A 27087-nucleotide genomic window follows, 5' to 3' on the forward strand; every position below is an offset into this window, starting at 1 on the left:
AACACTACCCCCACCCATGAAGCCCTCTGATTCCTCCTACCCTGAATTGCTGTAGCTGTTGTGAAAGGAAAATAAATCCTGGGACCCCAAAATCATAAGCCAAAGGGAAAAGTCAAGCTGGAAACTGCGTCAGGCAAACCTGCCTCCCACATTATTCCTAAGTAAGATAGCTACAAAGATTTAAAAGCTGCATACCTGCCTTACAGTTTGCACACTGGGAAATTCCTTATAGGCCCCAATATCTTTACCTTAAAACAGTTTTATTGAATTCTACCCTGACAGTGTAAATTGACAGCTTATCTTCACAGGTGTGGTACAAAGGACAGAACTCTAAGTCATCTCTCTGCTCACCTGAGACAAATACATATCTGCTTTCTTCCTCTGATGTAAAAATGCAGACTCACTGAGCTAGAGGAAGACATAAATGACTATTATTCCTCTACCTACCGCCCAGCCCCAACATGTAAATTATGTATTTGGTGAAAGACTGATCAAAGACTCGAAAGAATGCAACCGTTTGCCTCTTATCTATACCCACAACTGAGAAATTTTTTTTCTCTTTCTCCAATATCCATCCTTTTCCCTTTAAATATTAAAGCCTCCAAAATCTTTGGAGAAAGACACAGACCTGCCTCCTGGCACGCGCCCTTAACCTTGACAAAACAAACTTTCTCGATTGAGACCTGTCTCAGGTACTTTTTGGCTTGCACTCTTTATCACATTTTATTTTGTACTATGTTGTGTGTGTGCACGTCTCATCTCCACTCTTCGACTGGGCTCCTTGAGGACAATGACCTATGTCTTGTTCATCTTTCAATCCCCAGAGCCCCACACAATGGGGACACACTACACATATCCAATGAATATATTTTGAAGGAATGAATTCCTTCTACAAGAAAAGACTTTGCTGCAACGTGCATGATTAGTTTAAGTGCTTTTACTTAGATTGCAAGGTCTTTGGCAGTAGAAACTTAATCTTTCCTAGAAAATATCTCACATATTGTATTCAGACCTCCCCTCCACAGCCCATGAATTGATAAACACAATTAACTGTCTAGGCTGGGTGAACCAAAGTAATTCAGTAAAAAAATTTTACCAGTCCCTGTCCTCACTGTAGTTGCTAAATAAATATTGAAAGGACTAAGATAATTCTCTAAAGATCCCCGATATGTTTATGAATACATATAACTTATTATTAATTAATAGAGCTTGTTAGATTCTCAATAAGCTCTCTGTGCACACAGCACTAAGACCACACGTAACCAGTCACACTGACCTACGCTTCACTGGTAATCTAATTCACACCAGGGATATGTTAACAAAATGTGTTCATTGTCCCAGGTTTTTAAAATCAAGGAGAAAGAAAGCCAAAATTTATCACAAATAAACAGACATGGATTTCTTTTTCATTTTTGATCTGATTTAAAAATTTTTAAATACAATATATATTGGTTAAACTGTCGCTTCACAAAATCCCAATGAATGTCAGAATCGATGTTTATGACTCAAGAGCAGACCAAGAATATTAGAAATGACCAGGGAAACTATGGTTTAAAAAGTCACCTTGGAGGAAGGGGAAATGCAAGGGAGTATAGTTATTTTGGAGGCAGATGAAATGCAGGTATGGAAATAGGACTCCATTTATACTTCACTTGTCAATGGCACTGGTAACTGTCCCCCAAGGGATGACAAAATGAAATAATAGATTTGCCACCCCCAGGCCCCTGCCAGTTGCTACCACATTACTGATTATTGTTGCAAACTATTATATAATTTAAGAATTTAAATAATCAGTAAAAGACTATCAAATTTGCTTTGTGTTTTTGGGTGTGTGTAGGAGGTGGGGCAGTATAGGATGAAAGAGGGCCAAGGAAGAGGAAAGCAATGCGGAAGAGCAAACAGCATACTAGAGTTGTTTTATCATATAACTTTTTTCTCAAATAATTAGATCATTCACTGGTTTTGAATTTTTATTTATGCATGTATTTATTTATTTATTAGGTGGATACCTTTATGGTGAAGATTTGAATTTAGCTTTTAAATTGTAATTTTTCAAAGACCACAACCCCAGCTGACAAAGGTGAAATACTTAACATTAAGAAAGTCTTTTTGATGATTGCCCTTGTGAAGCCAGGATAACAATTTTCAAGACATGTTTTGTTCATTTTCACCTAAGAAGGCTCCATTAGGCTACTTTCGGTGACTCAGTTCCTACACTCTCAAGACAGGGCTGGCATTAGTCACACAGTCAGACTCTGTGCTACGTTCTGCCCCTTCCTGGAGAAACTGTCGCCAAATTCTCAGTGAGTGTTCACAGAGGGCATGGTTCAGTGGCTAGGCATGCACATTTGCATTTGTTGTTGACAACTGTCAGCTTTGACTTCCTTCTCTTCACAACCCTGTCTAAATGGGGTTTGTAATCCTCCTTCCCACCCACTCTCTTCACTCCCTGGGGCAAGAATGTTGACTCCTGCTTGTCACCTGTCAGGATCCATCCTCCTGTCACTGGCTTATATGGACAAGTCAGCCCACATCACGTGACTGCAGGTTGCTAAAAACAGCTCCGGCACCCACTCCAAACCAGGGCCTGAAACAATGTCCTCCACCGAGAGAAACGTAAAGGACACTTGATCACACAATCCCTGGAATAATATCCAGGAAACACTTGCTGGAGCCACTTGCAGCACCCTTCCCTGGCAGCACACTTGGGGACGGCAAGGAGATGAGCGCATCTCTGAATTACAAGTCTTTTTCCAAAGAGCAGCAGACCATGGATAACTTAGAGAAGCAACTCATCTGTCCCATCTGCTTAGAGATGTTCACGAAACCTGTGGTCATTCTTCCCTGTCAGCACAACCTGTGTAGGAAATGTGCCAGTGATATTTTCCAGGTAGGTTTGTTTGGAATTTGGTTGGGGGGAGGGGGTGGAAAAGATTCCCTTCTCTTGGAATCAAGTGCTTAACATTGAGGTGAAATCCTTTAAAAAACTTTATAAGGTTGCCGGCGCGGTGGCTCATACCTGTAATTCCCGCACTTTGGGAAGCCAAGGCCAGTGGATCACCTGAGGTCAGGCATTCGAGACCAGGCTGGCTAACATGGCGAAACCCCATCTCCACTAAAAATACAAAAAAAAAAAAAAAAATTAGCTGGGCATGGTGGCGGGCACCTATAATCTCAGGTACTTGGGAGGCTGAGGCAGGAGAATTGCTTGAACCCAGGAGGTGGAGGTTGCAGTGAGCCGAGATTGTGCCATTGCACTCCAGCCTGGGCAACAGAGTGAGACTCTGTCTCAAAAAAAGAAAAACAAACAAACAAACAAAAGAAATTTTATAAAGTTGCATTTACTTTCAAGAAAATCATGTTTCTTTTAATGATTTGGTTTGTGTCCTCTTTACTCCCAAATCTAGTTTTATTTTAATAGTAAGAATCATATATTTTTAAAAATTAAACCATTTAATGTGTTTCAAAACTATAAATAAGTAATTGCTGAAGACTTTAATGTGGAGTTTCTGGCTGGAACTTTTGGTTCTGAAAATGTTGAATGGAAAAATATCTTACGTAGACAGTGGTATGTTCGCATATGACTGTGGATAAGGTCTGACCCCGTGTTTCAGGACCACTTGCTGAGAAAGCCCTGAGGGATGATCTTATGGCAAGCTTAAAGTAGAAGTTCATGTTGTTTGTAGTAGCAGAGAGTGAAAATAAGTCTCAGAGAAGCTACTTGTGGCATTACCCAATTCCTTTTTTCTTACTTGGCAAGAACAGGCCTCTAACCCGTATTTGCCCACAAGAGGAGGCACCACCATGGCATCAGGGGGCCGATTCCGCTGCCCATCCTGTAGACATGAAGTGGTTTTGGATAGACATGGGGTATATGGACTTCAGAGGAACCTGCTGGTGGAAAATATCATTGACATCTACAAGCAGGAGTCCACCAGGTAACACTCTTCCACTCTTCCATGTGTCAAGGCCATCTGAAACTTGTTTTTGTTTGTTTGGTTTAATGGGTTGCTACATGAATGCTTGTTTATCAATCACAGACTGTTTTATGGAAAAATGGTTTTCCAAGTCAGTCCTTCCCAGTGAGACTGAGAGTTGCTCACAGCATGAGACAGGGGAGTTGGTGCCCATGCTTTTGTATCAATTTAAGAATTAAGTGACTCATTAACACTAATCCATTCCAGATGGGGATGTTGAAAGAGACATACTGCTGTCCCCCTACACCTTAAATCCTGGTATTACATCCATTTTACACATTTTTGCACTTCACAGTTTCTTTATAGCTCCAGATCTCTACAAAGCAAAGAAAAAAAATCTAGTAAAAACTTAATAGAAAATTAATAGAAATGGCATCTTCCAAAATAGCCCAGTTCCTAATTCAAACAGTCTTTCCTTAAGATTGTTTGGATGGTAATAATAAAAACAAAATCCTCTAACATAGGTTGTCACTGTATTTACTCCAAGGGAAGTCACAAAGCAAGGCAAAACCCTGGCCTTTAGGGACTTAAAGTTCAGAGACATGAGGAAAAAAAGATGAAATTCAGGTTATGTTTCCCTATTCCTTATACTGTATTTACTGCATAGTCAGCATTCACTTGTTGATTGCGAATAGCATTGTGATAGCATTATATATCATCCATTCATTTAAAAAATAACAAAAAAAGGCTTCTTATTCACCAAACCACATTGGCTATAGAATTCCTTTCCTAGATACAACTCTGTGGGAAGCTTATTCCTAGAAGGCACGATGTGAAGAGCCCCTTTTCAATTGTGCACAGGTCAGTCCAGTCCACGAAGCTTGATAGCAATATTGAGACCATCTAGAAGTGGCCTCATTGTGATTCCATTAGGGGACATGTATTTATGGAACATCTGCAGAGCTCTAAGAGGCTTGTGCTCTTGGAAGGAAAGCTGTTCTATAAATCTAACATAATTATTATAATTATTATAGCTATTAATTTCCGCAAAGATCCAAAACTAAATTAGATAGTACCAGGATCTAGATGGGTTTGGGGAAGAATTGCTGATGACATATTGCAGAGATTGCAGCTGGCTGTTTCCCTTGCTTCCAAAGTCTCTTGACAAGAACAAAAGTACTATTGCTGTTGCTGTTACTTTACAGATTTGATCTCATTGTATTTCACTACTTTAAAATACAAATACACACTGTCTCTTAAAAACTTAACCAATCAATTAAAAACCAATTAATTATGAGATTGATGCAAAATTGCGATTTTTGCAATTACTTTTCATGGCCAAAACAGCAATTACTTTTCCACCAACCTAATATTAAGAGAGTTTATATTAACAAGAGTTTCGGTGCTAGTCCAGTGCCTTGCACAGAATAGTTGTTCCATAAAACCCAGCTGATTAAGCAATACCACAAATATTCTTACATAACAAATTTCAGAGCTAGTACAGTGCCTTGCACAGAATAGTTGCCCCATAAATCCCAGCTGATTAAGCAACACCACAAATATTCTTACATGTTCTATTTATTGCAATAAATTTATGTTTTGTTACTTGTCACAGCGGGAATATGAGACATGAAAAAATAGCAATACTTGTTATGAAATCCAGAGAAGAGATGTTAAAACTTGCAGTATTAGTAAAACTACAAAACACATCTTCACCTTAACTATGAAGTTGGCTTGGTGCAGCTGCCAAAAATAGTACCCAGGGCTGGGAAGTAAATTGCACAAAAGTAATGAACGAAATTTCCAACAATAAAGCTTATAGTTGAGTGGACTAGGGATGCCTTTGTGATTTTCTGTGATTTTGTTATGCTGTTTTTTCTTGAACTTGAGACTTGCTTGTGGGACAATTTTACTTGGTAGCAGAACCACAAGTCGCACAGAACACTTGGCCATATGTCTGGGAAGAAACGCAGGTGTCCCCTGGGGGCAGACAGCCTTACTAGACCAGAACCTTGAGCCTCAGGGTACATTAGGTAACCCTGGAATGACCTTGGATACACAGAGTGAGAAGAGTTCAGCTGTGGCCATTGGAAGGAGGTGGAGGGGTGACCAGTCACAGACTGGGATGTTATTGGTCAACTCTGACCTCCTCCAGAAAGGCTGGAGACTGTAAGTCTCCACCAAACCTAGCATTCTTTTTTTATTTTATTTTATTTTATTTTATTTTTTGAGATGGAGTCTCGCTCTGTCGCCCAGGCTGGAGTGCAGTGGCGCAATCTTGGCTCACTGCAAGCTCCGCCTCCCGGGTTTACGCCATTCTCCTGCCTCAGCCTCCCGAGTAGCTGGGACTACAGGCGCCTGCCACCAGGCCCGGCTAATTTTTTTGTATTTTTAGTAGAGATGGGGGTTTCACTGTGTTAGCCAGGATGGTCTCGATCTCCTGACCTGGAGGATCCGCCCGCCTCGGCCTCCCAAAGTGCTGGGATTACAGGCATGAGCCACCGTGCCCAGCCAAAACCTAGCATTCTTATCCAGAATTCTGCATGGTGCCAGACTAGCCACAGTTGGGAGTGAGACACGGTAAGAGAAGGTACTATTTTGGCTAATATTAATAATTATTATAATAATAATTAACTTTAAACTATAACAAGTAAAACTACTATGTGCTATGTGCCAGACACTGTTCAGGGTGCCTAACACACGAATCGTGTGCAATACTTTTTTTTTTTTTGAGACGGAGTCTTGCTCTGTCGCCCAAGCTGGAGTGCAGTGGCACGATCTCCACTCACTGCAAGCTCCGCTGCCCAGGTTTACGCCGTTCTCCTGCCTCAGCCTCCCCAGTAGCTGGGACTCCAGGTGCCCACCACCAAGCCCGGCTAATTTTTTGTTTTTTTTTTTTTTGTTTTTTCTTTTTTAGTAGAGACGGGGTTTCACCGTGTTAGCCAGGATGGTCTCCATCTGCTGACCTCGTGATCTGCCCACCTTGGCCTCCCAAAGTGCTGGGATTACAGGCGTGAGCCACCGCGCCTGGCCCATATGCAATTCTTTAATTCTCACAATAATCCTGTGAGGTGCTGATTATTATAATTACTGCTATCCTATTAAAGTGTTTAGTGTCTTAAAGTAACTAACATACACACTTTTTAAAATTCGGTATATGAGGCCTCTAAAGAGAAATGCTATCTCCACCCTATTCTCTCTTTACCCCCAAGCCTCATTCACCAGAGTCAACCACTTTTAATTCTTTTAGCTGTTTTTCTGCTATTTATCACCAATGACATGTGCATACTACTGGTATGCTCCTAGTCTTTGACTTTTCAATTTTAGACATTTCCTATTGACTTTCGGCTGTAGACGATTAGGACTGAGCCCTCACATGGCTAGGCTTTACCCTCTACTGGGGAATTCTTTTACTGTCCCCTGGGTTGAACCCTTTGCTTCCTGGATTCCAGGTCTCCTTGTTCGGTGGCTTACTCTCTTGTTTCTATGGAGCACATCCTCAAGTAATCTCTTGAAACGTGCACAAAGTCCTCCTCTTTTCAACCTCTCCCACTCCCTCACTGCCTACTTCTGCCTTCAGGACTCCTGGCTCCTGCAGTTCCAGAACCTTTCCAGGGTTCCATAGCTCAAGTCAGCTTGCTTATTGTAAGCTTCTCACTGCAGGAACGTAACAGAACTAAGATGCAACTCAAGTAGGTCATGTCCCTTCATCCAGATGTTCCTAATTTCCAATATTTGGTTGATATCTCTCATCTGCTGTCATCTGTGCTCACTTTTTGTCCTTATTAATTTATGTCCTTTTATTTCCTTATCCTCATTTCACTGGGATTTCAGCAGAATAAATACATACACATATACATAAATACATAAATACATGCTTGTGTTCATTCTGCCACATTTAATTAGAAGACCCTTAATCCGATTTTTGATACGAGTAAAAACTGAGACCAAAAGAGGTTAAGTAACTTGTTTAAGGCCACACAGCCACTACATGGAGAAGCTGAGCTGGAATGAAGCTTTAAGATCAGTTTGGCTGGGCGCGGTGGCTCACACCTGTAATCGTAGCACTTTGGGAGGCTAAGGTGGGCAGATCACCTGAGGTCAGGAGTTCGAGACCAGCCTGACCAACATGGTGAAACCCCATCTCTACTAAATACAAGAAAAATTAGCCGGGTGCGGTGGCAGATGCCTGTTATCCCAGCAATTTGGGAGACTGAGGCAAGAGAATCACTTGAACCAGGGAGGTGGAGGTTGCAGTGAGCTGAGATTGAGCCGTTGCACTCCAGCCTGGGCGACAAGAGCAAAACTCCATCTCAAAAAAAAAATCAGTTTGACTACAAAGTTACTACTTGAATTGCCTCACCAAGACCAGATGCCCACTCCTCAGGAAACTTTAGGGTGGCCTCAGGAACCTCAGAGACCAGAGACAGCAGGCTACAGACTCCTCAGTCCAGCCTACACTGAACGGCGAGGGGCCACAGCCAACATTTAGCACTGGGCCCTGACCACAGCTGTGAGCTTGGCTGCTCTCACCTCATAAAAATGTATTTATGTCTTTTTTTTACATGCCAAATCTGTCCCAAGTCTGTTACATGTTTTAAGTTGTACAGAGGTCTCATTATATGCTCATCTATGAGTGGGTGGTGCCTCTGGGGCTGGACTACAACCTAAATAGGAAAAACCCAATGAGGAATATGAGAAATCAGTGTATACAGCACCATGAAATAAATAAATAAATAAATTGAATCACAAACAAAACTAAATGTAGAGCCTTATGGCTGTTTTCACATTTTCAATATTTGCATATACTGCATAGACCCGTGTTCTGTGACACTATCTCTGGTCACAGTTATTGATATCAGAACAGCATGTGGGACCCAGGCTGCCCACTCTTGCTTAACCCACGTTAATAATAAGGTAGAGATACCTAGGAGGGAAGGATTTAGAGGGGAAGATACCTTTGACCAGGCAGAGACCAACTTGCCAGTCCAAACCCCAGAGGGCACTGTCATTTACTAAAGGAGTAATCAGGAAGTTGTCTGGTCTCTTCCTCTGCCACTCAGGAGTGCCAGGTGATCACAGGCTTTCCCCATATTTGCCATGCCTTCTCCAGCTGGGTGGTGTTACACTAGAGCACAGAGAATACTGTCCATTCATAGGTCAAATTCCCTTTCGTTGTCTCACTCATTTGTGCAACAAATATTTACGGAGCCACTGCCTCTGTGCGAGGCACCGTTCTGAGTACTGGAGATGCAGCAAAAAAGAAGACTCATCGTGGCCCCTGCCCTCATGGAGCTGATTTTCTAGTGGAGGAAACAGACAGACCCGAGAGGGGAACAATTTTCTCAATTGTGGAGTTGACTTTCCTTATTTGAGTTCCAAATATGTGGTCAAATCAAAAGGTCATAGACTTCAAGGAAAGCATATTGCTGCAAAACTAGACAGAAATTCCTTTTGCAACAATCAGATTCTAATATTTTGAAACTGGAAGTCCATGCAATTTTCTTATGAGACCCAGGGATTCTCCCAATGTTTGTCCTAATCTCAAGTACTTGACATCCACCTAGCAACTTATAAAGGAACATTAGTGTCTTACAGAGGTACATCAGCATGTTCTCTGCCTTTCTCTGAGTTCTGGGGCTGCAGCTACAAGATACCACACATCAGAAACAATGGGTTTCAACACCTGTATTCATGATTCACAGTAGGAAGTGCATTTTACATTGTAATCACTTACATATATGGATGGATATATATATACACACACATACATACATATATACACACATACACAAACACACACACAAACACACATATACTTTTGTTTCAGTCACATATATACACATGTACACCTGAAACAAAAGTTTCGAATAGCTATACTTTTTCTTACTACATGTAATTCACAGTATTTGCTATTCCTTTCTATTTTTATTTTAACAATGCGGATCATAGCTCCCTAAATTGATTTCGTGTCTCATAAAAACCCGTAGTTTTTAAAAATTGGATCTGTATAGCGACAAAAAAAAAAAGTAGTCCCAAATCTAAGATGTTGCTAAATAACTATGTGTTTTGAAATTTGAAGAAAGCTTCTGGATTTGGATTTGAATTTTTTTAATACTTCTGAAAACTATTAGCAGCCTCAGTCATTAGATAGGATATATCAGAATTCCTGGGGTTTATATAAGGAGGTACACCCACACTTGCCTCTCATACACAGTTGCATCCAACCAGTACTTGAATTAATAATCAGAAGATTTCGGTTCCATGTGAGCCACGCCGATCCTCACTCCTTCAAGTGAAAAGGGTGTTTCCTGGGGCCAGAGGCTGGAGGGGTGTGACCTAGCTCCTCCCAAAACTTGTGCAAACTTGACTTTTAGTTCATCAACAACTTCCTGTTCTTGGTCCATAATGGGAAAGTGTCCCTTGAGAAACTCGTGAGCGTGTGGACACAGTGCTGGACCACATTCCTGACGGCTCACCAGGGTCCGATGTTCAACTTGCAGGAATTTCACTAGCAGATTCTTAAACCTTAAATAACTTAAAATCGGCCATGTGGAACTACACCATGGAAATGGGCAAATGGTACAAATCAGGGTCTCCACGTCTCTGTCCCTACCCCAAGCAAGTTGTTAGAGATTTGCCAGCACTCCCCTGCTACACCTGCAGGGAAGCTGAATTTGGTGAACTCTGAGCACGTAAAAGGGCCCCTGGGGGTCTTCTGGAATAGAGTTGCTGGGCATACAGGGACGAGAAGGAATTTGCAAGGCAGAGCAACGGTCTCTGCTCTGGCCCAGTGAGAGCTGATGGACATTTATCTGCCTAATTCCTCCCAGGCCAGAAAAGAAGTCAGACCAGCCCATGTGCGAGGAGCATGAAGAGGAGCGCATCAACATCTACTGTCTGAACTGCGAAGTGCCCACCTGCTCTCTGTGCAAGGTGTTTGGTGCACACAAGGACTGCCAGGTGGCTCCCCTCACTCATGTGTTCCAGAGACAGAAGGTAACGGAGCTGCTCCCTCCCTCCCCATCCCCACACCTCAGGGCCTTGCTGGGGCCAGTGTGAGTGGCCTCCTCTGGTGGAGGAGGAAACCCAAGCCACACAGGGCCAAGGGACACTGGGGGCACACAAGGTCAGGCCAAGGGACACTGGGGGCACACACATCTGCAGGAAGATGTGTGCACAGTTGTGCACGAGGCACACACCAAATTCCCTGGATGGTGAGGGGAAAGGCGAGACAGGGCAGGGGTGCCCAGGTTCAGGAAGGGGCGCAGAAGGGCAGGATCCCTGTTTTTGTGCCCTTTGGAGGTTGCTGAAGATGAGCAATGTTAGGGGACCCAGCAAAAGCTCAAACTGCTCAATATTATGTGAAGTTTAGACTACAGATAAGAAAAGGACAGCTTTTTACCCTAATCACAGAATACTTTTCTTCATCCACCCATGAAAGGTTTCTTTGGTCCTCCTCAATGCGTTTTCTCTCGCACTCTTAGTGAGGGAGGGTTACACTAATGACATACAGTTACAGAACAGCTTTAAAACACAGACTTGTGCTGGCCCTCCTGTCACCGGGGCCAGTTGCCTAAAGACCCCTCTGAGTGTCGTGCATCCCCCTGACCCCAGGGCCTCAGCCATAGCCCCCTCTACACTTTACCAACCTGCCAACATGGTTTCATGCACGAGCAGGTCAGAATTTATCCATTTGGTGCAGATAAAAGCGGAGTTGGGTATTCCAATAGGTGCAGCCACTCCAGGCACTGAGAATTTGAGCAGTTCCGCCGCTCAGTTTCTTCCATTTAGAATCATCAGTTCCACATTTGATCAGTGTTTTACTGTGAAGATCAGCACTGGAATCAAATCTGGAAGTAAAACTCTTGGGCAACAGCAACTACAACTAGTGGCCACTAAGAGCTAAAGCCAGATTTTGCAAATTATCCACAACATTTGTTTATTTTTCAATCCAGTTACAATTTATTCCCCCTTCTGTTCTGCCCACCTCCCCCAAAGTCATAGCATGATAGAACTGGATGGTAGCTGTTTCACAGTCCTTCCTTCAGAGCCCATAGACTCATGTGAGATGGACAGAAGGACAGACTGGTGGGACCCTCACCCTTGCTCCTGTTTGGCCAAAGTAGCTTCACCTCCATATTAGCTTTCATTTGAAGAAGATTCTGCAGCTTTAAAATATTTTATAATCACTGTTCTGGTCCAGTCTTCTCCTTCTAAATGTGAGAAAATTAGGCAGAAATTGAATATATGTTTTGCCCAACATCACAGAGAAGTTGGGGGTAGAGCTGGACCAAGTACATGTGTCTCCCAAGTGCCCATCTAGTGCTCCCGGTGGCTCCATCAGCCAGCCTTGGGAAGGGGTAAATAGGAACAGTAGAATCTCTTGCTAAGTCAAAAGAGCAAAGGAATTTCAAAGTTGACATTTCTCTCCTAGAACCAGTTCTTTGTTTCAGTGTGAAGTTTGTAATGACTTAGTCTAATGTGTGTTTGTGTCTATATACACTACATTCTTGTGCCCATAATAAGTGTATGTTGAATAAATGAGTATTTACTATACACATTTCCCAAGTAAAATTGATCCTTAGTTCCACTAGGTAAATAATTCCATTTAGGTCCCTGAAGTCACATATTTGTCTCCATGTCATTTATAAACAATACTTACAGTTCTTTAGCTTGAACATATTGATCTCAATATTAAGAATGTGATGAAAACTGTGAAACCTCTCCCTGCACAAATGTATTCATACACAAAAGTTTGCTTGCAATATCAGGAGGTCCACAGGCCTCCCTGTTAGTCCTTAGGGATTGCATGTATCCTAAATTAAGAACCTGTAAAGACAATATTATGACCAGTTCACAGTTGGAGTGACTAGGAAATCCCTAAGATATTGGGTTCATGTTTTCTCTTCATTAGTCTGAGCTCAGCGATGGCATCGCCATCCTCGTGGGCAGCAACGATCGAGTCCAGGGAGTGATCAGCCAACTGGAAGACACCTGCAAAACTATCGAGGTGAGTCAGGTGATTCTCACAGGGTCTCAACCAAGCCTGCAATACCTGGGGGTTTGTGGCTTCCTCAGTGCCACACTAGGCATCCCTGTTCTGACCTTTCATTCTTTGCTTCTAGAATGGCCTCCTTCCTGATATGTCTCTGAAATATTCACCTCCTGCACAAAAAGAGACATTACCGCATGAGTCACTGAGGCAGATGTTACCACAATTACTAGGGCTATTGTTGCATGTGTTGTTCTTTCTTCCTTTTGAAAGATTAGCTACAAGAAAAATAAATCCCCCATCATGGAAATCAGTGTTGTTGCTGTTACAGCAAACTTTCTTGGTGGAAATCCAAACTGTCTTAGGAAATGCTTGTCGGTGCTTTAGACAGTCATAGGCAGGTCTGAGCTGCACTTCTCCACTCTCACAGCAATACTGGGACGTGGTTGTCAGGAGGAGAAAGATCTGCCTAGCTATAGTTAGAGGATGGCTCGGGGGCTGTGAGCTCATGGAGGCCAGAGTTCAGGCTCATTCATCACCACTTGCCCTCTGGCTGGCCCAATGCCTGGCACATAATCAACACTCAAATAAACAAAAACAAAAACAAAAAAAAACTAAAAACTAAAAACAAAACTTGCTGAATGAATAGATGAGTGGCTGGTTGTTTAGCTCATGTATGTGCTTGCTGTATAGTAAGTAGAGCAAATCTACTTGTCCCTCAAGATCAAATATAAAGTATGTCACTACTGGAGGCCTTTAAAGTGTGGAAGCCTAAAGAGAGTTAGCTATGTGGCAGATATCTTTTCAGGAATTGAAAATTCACTGACTAGTTACAGCCATGTTGCTCTGGGGCAGGTGCAAGATATCTGGGTTCAAGTCCAGGCCCTGGCTCTGTAACCCGGAGCAGTCCATTACAATCTCCCTGCTCTAAGCTTTGGGGTCATTGTTTTTGTAGTTGGACCTCTGTGCAGAGGGTGGAGGTATGATGCTGCTCAGTTCATGGCATATAGTTCTCATTGCTGGGTACAAGCCTCTCTTGTTATCTATTTATTTCCCATTATCCTCATTTCCCACTCTTGTTCTCCTCCCCATAGATCACCACTCTAACACGTTTGATGTTCGTTTGTATTCTTATAAAATATGTATTGTGTTATATGCATGTCTTTTAATTTTATAAATGGTATTATGTGGTATTTTTCATTCTGCTTCTTACTTTTTAAAAAACCAAGCCTTATGTTTTTGGGGTTTTTGTTTGTTTTTTGGGATGGAGTCTCACACTGTCACCCATGCTGGAGTGCAATGACGTGATCTCGGCTCACTGCTACCTCTGCCTCCCGGGTTCAAGCAATTTTCCTGCCTCAGCTCCCTAAGTAGCTGGGATTATAGGCTCCCACCACCATGCCCAGCTAATTTTTTGTATTTTTAGTAGAGGCGGGGTTTCATTCTGTTGGCCAGGCTGGTCTCAAACTCCTGACCTCCTGATCTGCCCGCCTCGGCCTCCCAAAGTGCTGGGATCACAGGCATGAGCCACCAGCATTATGTTTTTAAGATCCATTTGTGTTGCTACAAGGAGGTTCCGTTCCTCAGTTTTCTCCTCTGTAAAAATGGGGCAATCATGGTACCTACCTTATAGAGTTGCTATGAATAATTAAATAAGCAGAAGCAAAATGCTTAGCACAGTGCCTGGCGTGTGGTGAGTGTCCAATAAATACTATTCTTATTATTTTATCATGAGAAAGGCAAATTCTATTGAAAGCTAAAGGTCATTTTCTAAATGAGGGCTTTAGAACATTAGCTATACTTATCTCATTTTAAATTTGCACATTATTAAAATCAATCTCGTTTCTTCTCCACACTCATATTCCTGAAAAGATCCATGATCAGTCTGGGATCCATTTATAGGAGGAAAGTTTTCTCTTGGTGAAGAGCCAAAAGAGATTCGGAAACAGACAGTACAAACTTTTTTCTTTGCACTTATTTACAATAAAGGCAAAATACAATTCAGTTATAATATCGTGAATCAGCACTCCAGGTAGTACCAACCTGAGTCTTGAGTTTATAAATAGGGGCATGTTGCTTGTGGGTGAGCGAGGTGACCTCAAGGCTTTATTGGAGATGTCTGTTGGAAGGAACAGGCTTTCTGTCTGGGATGGAGAAGCTGGAGGACGCACAGGAGAAGAGCCCTGGAGGAGTCCATCTGGGCCTTGAGCAATTTGATTCTTGAGCAAATGCAAATGATTGGGGCTCCCTTTAGCCAGTATCAGAGGACACCGAGTGGGCCGTAGAGATTTGACAACAGATTTTCTTCATAGAAGCCAGTCAGGGGTGCGGTAGGAAGTGCTGTTTTTATTCACCGAAATGACAAGAAGGAACAGGTTTGAAGTTAAATCAGCAGTAGGGATTAGTGCAGATGTCAGGAAGAATGCCTGGCAGGGAAGGGCAGGATCATTACCCCCATTCTTATTGGCAATACCATTCATTGAACATGACACACTTTTCTAATAAGCATTTTCACAGGTGGCTAGGGGAGGGTGTGTAATCACTCTCTGCAGGACTTTACGATGAGGCTGCAAATTGTCAGGAGTCTTAAAAGTCCATCTTTTTATCTGCTTATTTCATTTCTTTCATTTATTTCATACCTGTTTTTATAAGATGAAAAAACATAGCAAGTATACAGTCTTATTTGTTGTTTAGGATGTATATTCATATATAACAGTATAGAAAGTATAGTTGTGCACCATGTAATATTTTGGTCAGTGATGAACTGCATATATGATGGAGGTCTCGTAAGATTATAATATCATATTTTATCATATTTTTACTGTACCTTTATATGTTTAGATATGCTTAGATGCACAAATACCATGTATTACATTTGCCCATGGTATTCAGTACTGTAACATGCTGTACAGGTTTGTGGCCTAGGAGCAATAGATCGTGCCATACAACCTAAGTGGGCAGTAGGCTCTGCCATGTGAGTTTGTGTAAGTACATTCTGTAATGCTCACACAATGTAACTGCCTAAGGATGCACTTCTCAGAACATACCCCATAGTTAAGCAACACGTGACTGTGGATATTTACATATAACCTTCTATACATTCATGTGGAGAAATCAGGAATGAAAAACATCAAAAGCTTAAGGCCTGTGAATAGTGGGACTGTTAATAATGCCTCCCTTTTATATTCCTGTATTCACATTTTTAAAAAGTGAGTCTGACATTTTTACTAATCAGCAAAATAAAGAATGAGTGAATATGACTCACATGAGCATAGTTCTTTCAGATCAGTTAAGGTGGCTCATCTGGAGATGTAGAGATTGTCTCAAAGCCCCATGGAGGTCTCCGACTTTATGATTCCCACTTGACACATTCGCCTTCGTTTGAAGTGTCCCTGAGGACAGGGACGCTTCCAGATGGCCACCCTACGCATCTGTCATTGCTGGAGTGATCTCCCAGAGCTGGTTCCATATCAGTGGGCAAAGCCCAGAGGCTCAGCTTCTTGCCAGCCTGCAAGGCAGGACAACATGGAGCAAACCAGGTCCTCGGCTTGCAATGAAGTGGTCCTAGCTTGAGAGCCGGGTGGATTCTCTACCGGGGTCAGGGCCACAGAGCTCTTGTGTCTCCTGTTCTGCCCGGAGTTCATTTCCCTTTCTGGCTTTACTCACCACCTGCCCAGAAACATTTTCTGAGAAGCTGTGAGTAGTTCCTGGCCAGTGGGTGGGGAGCTGTTGTTAAAGAATTCTGTTTTCTGATTGGTGAAGATCTCCTTAGGGATGGAAATGAAGTAGTCCCTGGGGTGGGTATTATCCTTTCATAATTACACAGCCTCTCCCTGCCTGGGGCCCTGACACCTGCCCCAGAGCCCTTTGGTGGCAGTGCCTTCCTTGCCCAGGTCAAATGTTGTCCTAATCATGTAATATTGCACAGGACTGGGCTGGGGAGGCACCTGTCCCAGGACCCGCCCTGGAGCCATGCTGAGCTTAGAGTAAATTACATTGTGGACTCCTTGTTATCATTTAAGAATAATGTCTGCAGTTAACATGAATTTACAGTGATAATGAAGAAGGATTTGAGAATGACTATAGTTGCAAAAGCGCGGTCTGAAAGGGGGAGCGGCATTTTCCTTCCGTGCTGTGGGCTGACGGTGAGTGAAGGAGCCATGAGTCTTTTTACTTCTGCTTCTTGAGAGTGGCTTGGCCTAAGACGGTCCCTGAACTCTGGACTGCAGGTTAATGGAGGGCTTCTGGGCTGTCCTATGAGCCCAGCATGATGTGAATACTCACTTGCCTTTCTAGGCCTGGAGATGTTCTGGACAGGAAGGAACTGGATGGGGGGCTGCCTACAGGCAGTGGATATGTACATGGGGAGCTCTCTGCTTCCAGGAAAACATGCTTGACTTTCACTCCTCATCCCTAGAGAACATAATCTACCTCTTGTAAACTTTACCAATGGCACTTATCCTATGTCACTGGATACTTAAGGGCACAGGCTGTTAATACTAGCCCTCCCAAAGGCAGGCTGGCAGGCCTAGAAACATCCCTGTTTTGTATGGCCTGTCTAGGGAAAATTGTTCCAAGTTGAATAATAAATATTTGATATTGAGCATTTTCAATATCTGAAAAAGGACAACTTGAATAAAACCCTCCAATGATTGTGCAGTGAGAACAAATTCATTGTGTTTCCAAAGCAGTGATTTTACCCCAAATGACCTTTTCTCATCTCTGAGACATTGTCCATGCCTTTACAAATATGAAGTATGAATGTAATTAAAATTGTTTAAATAGCTTGCCAGAATTGTAAAGTCAATATAGCATATGTTTAAAAGAACAGATTTCAGAGTTTGAGTTTTGGCTCTGTTGCTTAATTACATGACATTGGGCACGTTACTTAAGCTTCCTGCCCCTCGGTTTCCTCAGTGTTACAGTGGGAATGATAATATCTTCTTCACAGCATTGTCATGATGACGAAGTTGAAATAAGAGGTACATGCTAGGGGCTTGGTAAATGTCACCTAACAGCCTCAGAGTCAGCTTGGAAGCATACACTTATTCTGATGATGTGACCCAATTGGAACCTCTAACGATTCTGGAGCATGTTTTAAATGGTGTCGGAAGACTGTCAGGTCCTAATTAACTGTGATGGCAGGACTGAGCAACTTCCTCTAGAGGGACATGTTGAGAATGAATGGAGCTAGACATGACTTCCGTTCTGTATCAAAGAGGCTTTGTGGCAACAGGAAATACTGGCAACCAAGGGAGACTGAGCCTCTTCTGGGAAACGTGGTGACTACCCACAGCAGACCAGAGTGAGATAAACATCTGCTCAGCCTGACAAGTGGCTTTCGCTTAACCATGGGGCTCCACTCAGAACAGGCCCACCTGGCCCTCAGCCCTCATAATGTCTACTCAAGAAGATTCTAAATGATCTGGCCTAGCCCAGAAAAACCCAAATGCCAAGAACCCCAAGATTAAGTGTTAGAAATCCCTCAAATTATGGCATAATTATCCTTTGAACATGGAGTGGCAACATAAAGTAGTAGAAAAGAGCCTGAGTTTGGAAGACCCGAGACCCCAGCCACTGAATGGAGTTGTTTGCTGAGCACTACACAAATGGGCCGGCTGATGAGAGAGCCGACTCCCAGTCTGGGTGCCCAGAAGATAGTGTCTCTCTAGTTCATCTGTCCTCTTTCTAGGGACATCCTAGTCTGTACTCATGGGACTTCTCCAAGTGCTTGTAACTGGAGCTTTATAAATGAAAGGCTGGATTTGATTTTCTTGAAAGGAACTTCTTACTTTAGTATAATTCTTTTTTCAGTATTATTAATCTACAGGCTGCTTTTCTTTTTCTTTTTTGGAGGATTAGTGGGAGGAAATTCTGTTTGCTTAATGAAGGGAATTTTGAAGTTCCTTATTTCAAATGAAGGTATAGCTCTGAACAAGTACGTCTTGATGAATGTTGGAGGAATGTGGTGGAGATACAAATGGGCCTAATCAAGCCAGTTGCTCAGTGACAAGTGGTGGGGCTAAGAGCTTATCTTCAGCTCTATTTTGGTCACAGAGCTGTATTCCTTACATGGTAAGAGCAGTGGTCGTTGTTGCCTTAGGATTTTTCCTATTGTGGCCGTGACACATGCACAAGCTAGTGCTGAGCTTTCGGGGCTAGGACTTGTAATGTATGTCTTAATGCTGTCAATGACACAAGACTTGCCAGGAACAGAGGGAGGCATGTCATAGCCTAGTGACTGTCTGAAATGTCTTCACATTTACCTGAAATTAGAGAGTCTTGGAGCTGTAGAGTCAGAAGGGACCTTAGCAATTATACAATTCAATCTTTCTCTGTAGAAATACAAACACGCTAATGACTGTCCTGAGGGTCAATGGTTTCCCAAAGATTGCATAGCCATATTTTACTGGATTTTTTGTTTTTTGGTCTTTTTTTTTTTAACATTGAATGAAGCAGAAGCATGGAATATCCACTTAAATACCTATTTCTTTGGAACAGAACAAAATTGAAGCTTTTGCATGAGGGCTGAATGTTTCTAGATGCAAGTCATCTTTCTTTCTTTCTTTCTTTCTTTCTTTCTTTCTTTCTTTCTTTCTCTCAATCTATATTTCTCAAGTGTGCATGCGTGCCATATTTCTGTACACATAATGCTGGGAACTAGTGATGAGCTAAACATAAAAGGTCCTGTTCACAGGCAGTTTTTATTCTAACAGAGGAGTTAGGCAATAATCAAATGAATAACAAGATCATTTTAGAGAGTGATAATTACCTGAGAGAAAAGCAAACCAATAAAAATCTAGCCATTTAAAACAGTGGTAAGATAGTGTTATGCTTGGAAGGCTATCTTCTCTTTTAATGTAAGGTCATCTATTGTTGATTTTTTTTTTCCATGAAAGGTTCTCTTTGCAGTTGCATATTCTGTTTTTCTTAGTACTACTAAAATATAAAGGTGACTAGAAATTGCAGTCTGCCAATGTTAACATTTCCATGATGGCAACAGTTAAACAATGGCTTTAGATCAATGTTACATGTTACCTACTCACTTCTAAGGAAACAACCCAATGACCATTTGATTTTTTTTCTTTACATCCAGAAATGTTGGCATTGGTTAGGAATAAATATCCCACCCATCATCATCTTACCATTTCAATATAGGAAAGATAATCTTCACTTTGTAAAATCATCCCCTTTTGGTATATTGCATCCACACTGCGTTTTCCCTAGAAATGGGATGAATTTTATTTTCGTTAAAATATTATAGACAACTTTAATTTCATTCCCCCAAGAAGCCAAGAAATATAACTGTCCCAGCAGACCCAGGAGGAAGGCTGTGCAACAGCCAGAGGCTTTGCATAAGAGTATGCCTGGAGGCCAATACCTACTGCATTTATGGCAGAGTTATACTTCACTTGCTAAGCACACTTACACAGGTGCACACACACAGAGGATGTAGGAATCACAGACATCAAAAGGGAGAAAATGGAGACTATTTGAAAAGATAAACTCGAAAGCTCAAAAAGTATATATCTTGATTGAATTACTGTCCAGAGAAGAGGGGAGGTATATGGTTCCGAATTGGTCTTAAAGATGCATACCTTTTTACTCAAGTAAATGAAAGAAGCATGCTAAAAGCAAGGAGCCTTCTTGGAAATGAGGAAGGGTTTGTGGAGAAGAGACAAATATGGTTACTTTCATGCTTTTGTAGGTAACAGCAATCCTTTAAAGTGTGCTGTCTGCAGACGTTTTCACAATGCAAAAGTCCACATTTTTTCCTATTCCATTTTTTCAGGCTGCTAGAAAGTTACTGCTGAAAGTGTTGCAGATTCACATTAACAAAGGCACAGTAGGTACTGAAATTCACAGTCATCACTGTCAGTAGCTAGGTGGCCTCTGAGAACGTTTTTTTTTTCATGGCACATATCTGTTCCCTCGTCAGCTTAGAGGGCAAATTGATAACCTGAGGTGTTTATTGTTCCCTGACTTTCACAGCACTTTGATGTTAGGGGGCACCTAAGTTAGTCTCTCGTGTGTGGGTTCTACCTCAAAGAGTGTGAAAAAATAGGAGACTTCATTTCATGGACTATTTCACATTTGAATATGACGTTAGGTTAACCTGAACATTTTGAGTTAATTTCTAAAAGTCTGTAAGTTCCAATTTCACAATTCCAAGGAAGAGGCATGTATTTTTGCCATTTCAGAAACAGATTTATCTAACTCTTGCCCTTTTTTGCATAGAATTATATTAAAAGCTAGTTAAACAAGAGAAAAATGTTTTTTCCATTAGGAATTAGAAAATATAATTTTATATTTATCATTTATGATACATTGTTCTCTTTATTATTCTCCACAACATTGAAAAATGATGGCAGGTTAATAGATCATACAATACCAGGTACAAAGTGAGTAGCTGGTGAATTTTGTTGAAAGAACGAACTAGTGAATATAATTCTGAAACAATTTAAGATGCCTTGCCTTTAAAAAACCTACCTTAAGCATAGTGAATTTGCTTTTTTTGTTTTTCTTTTTTGGAGGTGGAGTCTCGCTCAGTCGCCCAAGCTGGAGCGCAATGGCGCGATCTCAGCTCACTGCAGCCTCCACCTCTCAGGTTCAAGAGATTCTCCTATCTCAGCCCCCAAGTAGCTGGAATTACAGGCACGTACCACCACACCCAGCTAATTTCTTGTATTTTAGTAGGGATGGGGTTTCACTGTATTGCCCAGGCTGGTCTTGAACTCCCTAGCTCAGGCAATCTGCCTGCCTCAGCCTCCCAAAGTGCTAGGATTACAGGCATGAGCCACTGTGCCCAGCCAGTAAATTTGTTAAAAGGCATATATTTCATTTACAAGCACTTCATATAGTTTTTTAAAGTTACTTAAAATATGGGCCCAGCTGGATGTGGTGAGAGTAGCAATGACCCAGGAGTTCAAAGACCTTGACTCTAGGCCAGGCACCAATAATAAATAATCGGATGGCCTTGAGAAAGTGACATCTCTGCTGGGTTTCAGTTTCCACATGAGTAACATGATTGATTTGGAGCAGGTTACTTCTAATATTCCATGCAGCTTCAAAATTCCACAACTACATAATTCAGATTAAGGAATTTGGACCTAAATTTAATAGACATTGATCCAGTACCAATATATGCCAGGTAATATTATAAGCACTTTACAAAGTATTTAATGATATAATAATTTTAATTGAAACATAGACCGCATATGGGGTAGTATTTCCTGCACTATAAAGTATAAACAAATGATAATAATTGTACTAACATTCAAAATAAATTATTTAAAAAACAGAATAGAATAAAATAATGCTTGGAATTGGAAGAAATATAGGAATGAAATTAGTTATTCTTTTTTTTTTCCAAAAGATAGCTGAGTAATTTAATATCAGGTAAAGTAATATCAGAGCAAAGAAATTACCAGCAATAAAGAGAGGCATTACATAATGATAGAAATGTCAGTTGAACAAGCTATAGCAGTATTAAATGTGAGTTCATTTAATAACATAACTTATTTTTTAATTTTTTAAAATTTTTATAGATTCAGATGGTATGTGCAGGTTTGTTACATGGATATATCGTAGTGGTGGGGTTTAGGCTTCCATTGTACCAGTCACTCAATTAGTGAACACTGTGCTCAATAGGTAATTTTTCAGCCCTTACCTCCTGTCATCCTCTCTGCTTTGGGAGTCACCAGTGTCTGTTATTTCCCTCTATACGTTCGTATGTACCCACTGTTTAGTCCCCACTTATAAGTGAGAACATGCAGTATTTGATTTTCTGTTTCTGAGTTATTTCACATAGGGAAATGACCTTCAGCTCCATCCATGTTGCTGCAAAAAACTTTAAATTGGCAAAAAAAAATTATATGGTCAAAATAAGTGATTTAATCTTTATTTTATTTATTTAATCTTGAGAGAGTACACTAGATTACACATGACTTCACATCTGTCTCATTATAAATGACTTGGCTGCCATAAACTTGAATGTTCTCACATATTAAATCACACAGGAGAAAACTTTTGTGAATCAAAGACCTTCTGCCTGTATTACATCTTGATATAATACTCATTATGTTATACATATTTCAAGTGCACAACGCATTTGGGAGAAACAAGCTGGAAACCATTGTATGTTCACAGTAGAACTTCTAAATATCAGAGAGGCTTATTTCATGTATACAGTGGGCACATGGTTGCCTGAAGGTTGGAACAAAAGATAATACAGTGAAAGAGAGTTTGATTGGAAAACTACTAATAGGTTTCAGTTTCTAGGCCTGGTTGAACAGTCCAACTCTCAAGCTAAAGGGCTGGAAATGGATGGAAATTTGTCAAGCCAGGCAATTTCCACATCTTGACATGCTGCATAGACCATTGTTTCATTACTTTGACAACTGCCAGGACTTCAAGCATTTTCATCCCCTCCCCAACCTCCTTTACTTCTACTCCTCCTTAAGGTCAAGCTCAAGAACTAATTCCTCTGAAAAACTCCTCCTGAGTCAACATTTCTGGCTCCCCTGAAAGGTCTTCCATCTTCACAAAGGGTTGGACAAAGATTCCATAAATGCTTCTAAAACACCTGGTATAGATCTCTAAAATATTTACATTATTCAACCTAACATATCAAATTACATTATTGGTCTATAGTCTTTCTCAGTGAACTGTGAGCTTCTTGAGAATAAGAGTGATGCTTAACTCTTTTTTGGATCCCCAGCATCTTGCATGATACATGACACAAATGACGTGCATTGTTTGTTAAATCCATGAATGCATGGGTGGATGACAGTGGTAAGTCATTTACTATTAAAATGGTTGGCACCACTGGATCTCCATGCATTATAATTTGGTTAGGAACTGTGATGAGAATTGACTGTGCTCCAAGAAAGGCCATGGAGTGAAGGATGTATTTCTTGCACATTTGCAGAGTATCTTCATAATCAACAATTTGGTTTAGGTCATTCTCCCCCACTCCACACTGAGAATAGTACAGAAATTGAGAGAAAATGAAACACATAAAAAAAAAAAAATCTATTCCGCCGGGTGCAGTGGCTCACACCTGAAATCCCAGCACTGTGGGAGGCCAAGGTGGGTGGATCATGAGGTCAGGAGTTTGAGACCAGCTTGACCAACGTGGTGAAACCCCATCTCCACTAAAAATACAAAAATTAGCCTGGCAAGGTGGTATGTGCCTGTAATCCCAGCTACTCAGGAAGCTGAGGCAGGAGAATCACTTGAACCTGGGAGGCGGAGGTTGCGGTGAGCCGAGATCCCACCATTGCACTCCAGCCTGGGTGACAGAGCGTGACTCCATCTCTAAAAAAAAAAAAAAAAAAAAACCCACAAAATCTACTCAACAGATATTTTCTGAACAGTTACTATCCAAGGTGCTGTGTGTCCTAGGCAGACCCAGATTCTACCCTCAAGAAAAATACAGTTTAGATATTTAAGAAATTCACATAAAGGAAGAAAGCAACACATGACATAAAAGACTTCAATGTTTACCAAAATGAAAGAATATGTAATAAAAGCTATAGAATGGTCAGAGATGTCAGAAATAAATTTGCTGGATTCCCAAGAAGCTCTCACTGTGCAGAGAGCTAGGTTAGATCATTATGGCTCACAACCTGCTCTCAGCTAGAAAGATCCTGGATCCAGAGACAGTCAAGTCCAAGGAGATTGGCATACATGCACACCAAGCTTACCAGGGATTGAAAAACCAAAAGGCCAATGACTATGTGAACTGGATAATTAATTATGATTTAAAGATGGGCCCAGAGTAAAGGGATCTGGATGGTACTGGAGATACTTCAGTCACACAATACAAACGTGCAAGCCAGACTACCAACACAGCCTTTCTCTCCAAGAGCATAGACTGGATGCAATATTTCCCATTCTTAGACAGTATTGGATAAATAAGGATCTGGTAGATACAGATATATGCTATCAGTGGTAACTATTATGAGATTTCAGAAAGTTAAAAGGTTGCATTCAGCCATAAACATCAAGGGACACTTTATGGAAGAAGTGGTAGTCCGACAATGTCTTTGAGATTGCTTAGAGTTTGCAGTGGTGACTTGGGGAAGAACATTGCAGACAGAGGGGAAAGCATGAACAAAGAAAGTGAGTGGTTTATTTTTGCTGGAATTCAGGGTATACAATGGAGGATAGTAGAAAGTTGTGAGAGAAATTGGAACCAGATCATGGAGGGGTCTTGAAAGCTAGTTATGAAGTTTAAATGTTATTCTTTGTGTAAAGGGGAGTCATCATAGCAAAAAGCATGATTAAGGCCGGGCATGGCGGCTCACGCCTGTAATTCCAGCACTTTGGGAGGCTGAGGTGGGCGGATCACTTTTGGTCAGGAGTTCAAGACCAGCCTGGCCAACGTGGTGAAACCCCATCTCTACCAAAAATTCAAATATCAGCTGGGCGTGGTGGCAGGTGCCTGTAATCCTAGCTACTCAGAAGACTAAGGCAGGAGAATTGCCTGAACCTGGGAGGTGGAGGTTGCAATGAGTCGAGATCACACCACTGCACTCCAGCCTGGGCGACAGAGCTAGACTCTGGATCAAAAAGAAAGAAAGGAAAGAAAAAAAAAAATGATTAGAACTGTACTCTGAGAAAATTAACTTGGTTGCAGCGTGTGAGTTGGCTGGGAGGAGGGAATCCTAGCTGCAGAGGCCCTTGGGAAGCTACAAAATCTATATAGGAGTACTGAAACTAGGACAATATTGGTATAGGTGGAGCAGAAAGAGACTTGAAGGTACAAACCAGGAAGTATCATAGCATTTTCCTTGCACACACACACATGCACACACACTCCAAAGCAAAATATAGCCTATAACCTATGTAACCCAATATAATATAAAAGAAAATCATTCTTTATTTCTATGAAATGCTCCATTTATAAAGAACAGAAGATTGGAAAACCATTGATTCATGTAGCCAATTTAATTGATTTTTAGATAATCTAAATATCAAATTTGTTAAAAATGGAATTTCCAAAGCACCAACATAGTGGGTATCCATACCTAAATGGACAACTTCAGGGAAAAGAAAAAAATATCCTACATAAGTAAATGTTTTTCTTTCCCAACATGACTAGGTGATTTCTCCAAATTGACTTTCTTTTAAATAGTTTCTAACGTTAGCTAACCCAACTAATAGGAATGTTGCAGAAAACAGAAACAGGAGCTTTGTGAGAAGTTTGATTACCTGTACGGCATTTTGGAGGAGAGGAAGAATGAAATGACCCAAGTCATTACCCGAACCCAAGGGGAGAAACTGGAACACGTCCGTGCTCTTATCAAAAAGTATTCAGATCATTTGGAGAACGTCTCAAAGTTGGTTGAGTCAGGAATTCAGTTTATGGATGAGCCAGAAATGGCAGTGTTTCTGCAGGTAAGTCTCTTTTTGGTACCAAAGTAACAACCCAAAATGTGGGTGCTGGAAAATTAGTTATCATATTTTTATTATTTTACGTACATTTCAGTTTTTATTTATTTTACCAACTAAAATATAAACCCCATATACTTATATATTCATCTATCTAACAACTTAAAAACCATGTCTATGATACTGCTTAAATCTAAGAGGGTTCTGGTATAAGACAGCAGTTATTTGTGACATTTAGAAACTAAGCTATGAGATTCTCAGAGTCAGCAAAGGAAATAATTGTCTTACCACTGTCTTTTATGGAAATAATTTAAGTAAGACTATCTTTTGTTTGCTTTCACAGAATGCCAAAACCTTGCTACACAAGTAAGAACTTTTTATTTTATGGAAAAATGCATATTTTCACCTTTACCCAAGGCTATCCAGTTTTAAACAGTGACAGAAAGTGATAACTTGTCTTTGTTGCAGAATCTCCGAAGCATCAAAGGCATTTCAGATGGAGAAAGTAGAACATGGCTATGAGAACATGAACCACTTCACAGTCAACCTCAATAGGGAAGAAAAGATAATACGTGAAATTGACTTTTACAGAGGTTTGTTATTCTTTTGACCATTTGGCCAAAGCTGCAGGTGTGTGAAAGCTGCCAAAGAGTCGGGTGGGAGGAAAGCGGGGATTCAGAATCACCTCCAGAATCAGTCGACAACTTTACAAGGATCATATCCAATGTGAAGCTCTATTTCATTACAGGATCACATCGTTTGTTGACAGTGTTTATT

The 27087-nt window shown here is 41.2% G+C and overlaps 1 protein-coding gene across 6 annotated transcripts in view; it reads left to right on the top strand.

Moving 5' to 3' along the window:
* The first annotated feature begins 2353 nt into the window (after positions 1–2353).
* The window catches only part of TRIM55 (tripartite motif containing 55), a 49412-nt gene continuing 24678 nt past the window's right edge, over positions 2354–27087 (top strand). For 2 of the 6 annotated variants that reach the window (XR_004435184.1, XM_033202371.1), the window contains exons 1-7: positions 2723–2890; positions 3766–3938; positions 10751–10916; positions 12835–12930; positions 26083–26316; positions 26654–26676; positions 26779–26903. Coding sequence is in view for 5 of the 6 variants with exons in the window: in XM_033202371.1 (XP_033058262.1) it covers positions 2723–2890; positions 3766–3938; positions 10751–10916; positions 12835–12930; positions 26083–26316; positions 26654–26676; positions 26779–26903 (985 nt within the window). In the remaining variant the exon portion in view is untranslated. Of the gene's footprint in view, positions 2891–3765; positions 3939–10332; positions 10500–10750; positions 10917–12834; positions 12931–26082; positions 26317–26653; positions 26677–26778; positions 26904–27087 lie in introns of those variants that run through there. The other 4 variants (XM_033202372.1, XM_033202369.1, XM_033202370.1 and 1 more) reach the window with 4 other exon arrangements.

This window comes from Trachypithecus francoisi, unplaced genomic scaffold, assembly GCF_009764315.1.
Source record: "Trachypithecus francoisi isolate TF-2019V2 unplaced genomic scaffold, Tfra_2.0 Lachesis_group7, whole genome shotgun sequence".
In the NCBI taxonomy this organism is placed as follows: domain Eukaryota; kingdom Metazoa; phylum Chordata; class Mammalia; order Primates; family Cercopithecidae; genus Trachypithecus; species Trachypithecus francoisi.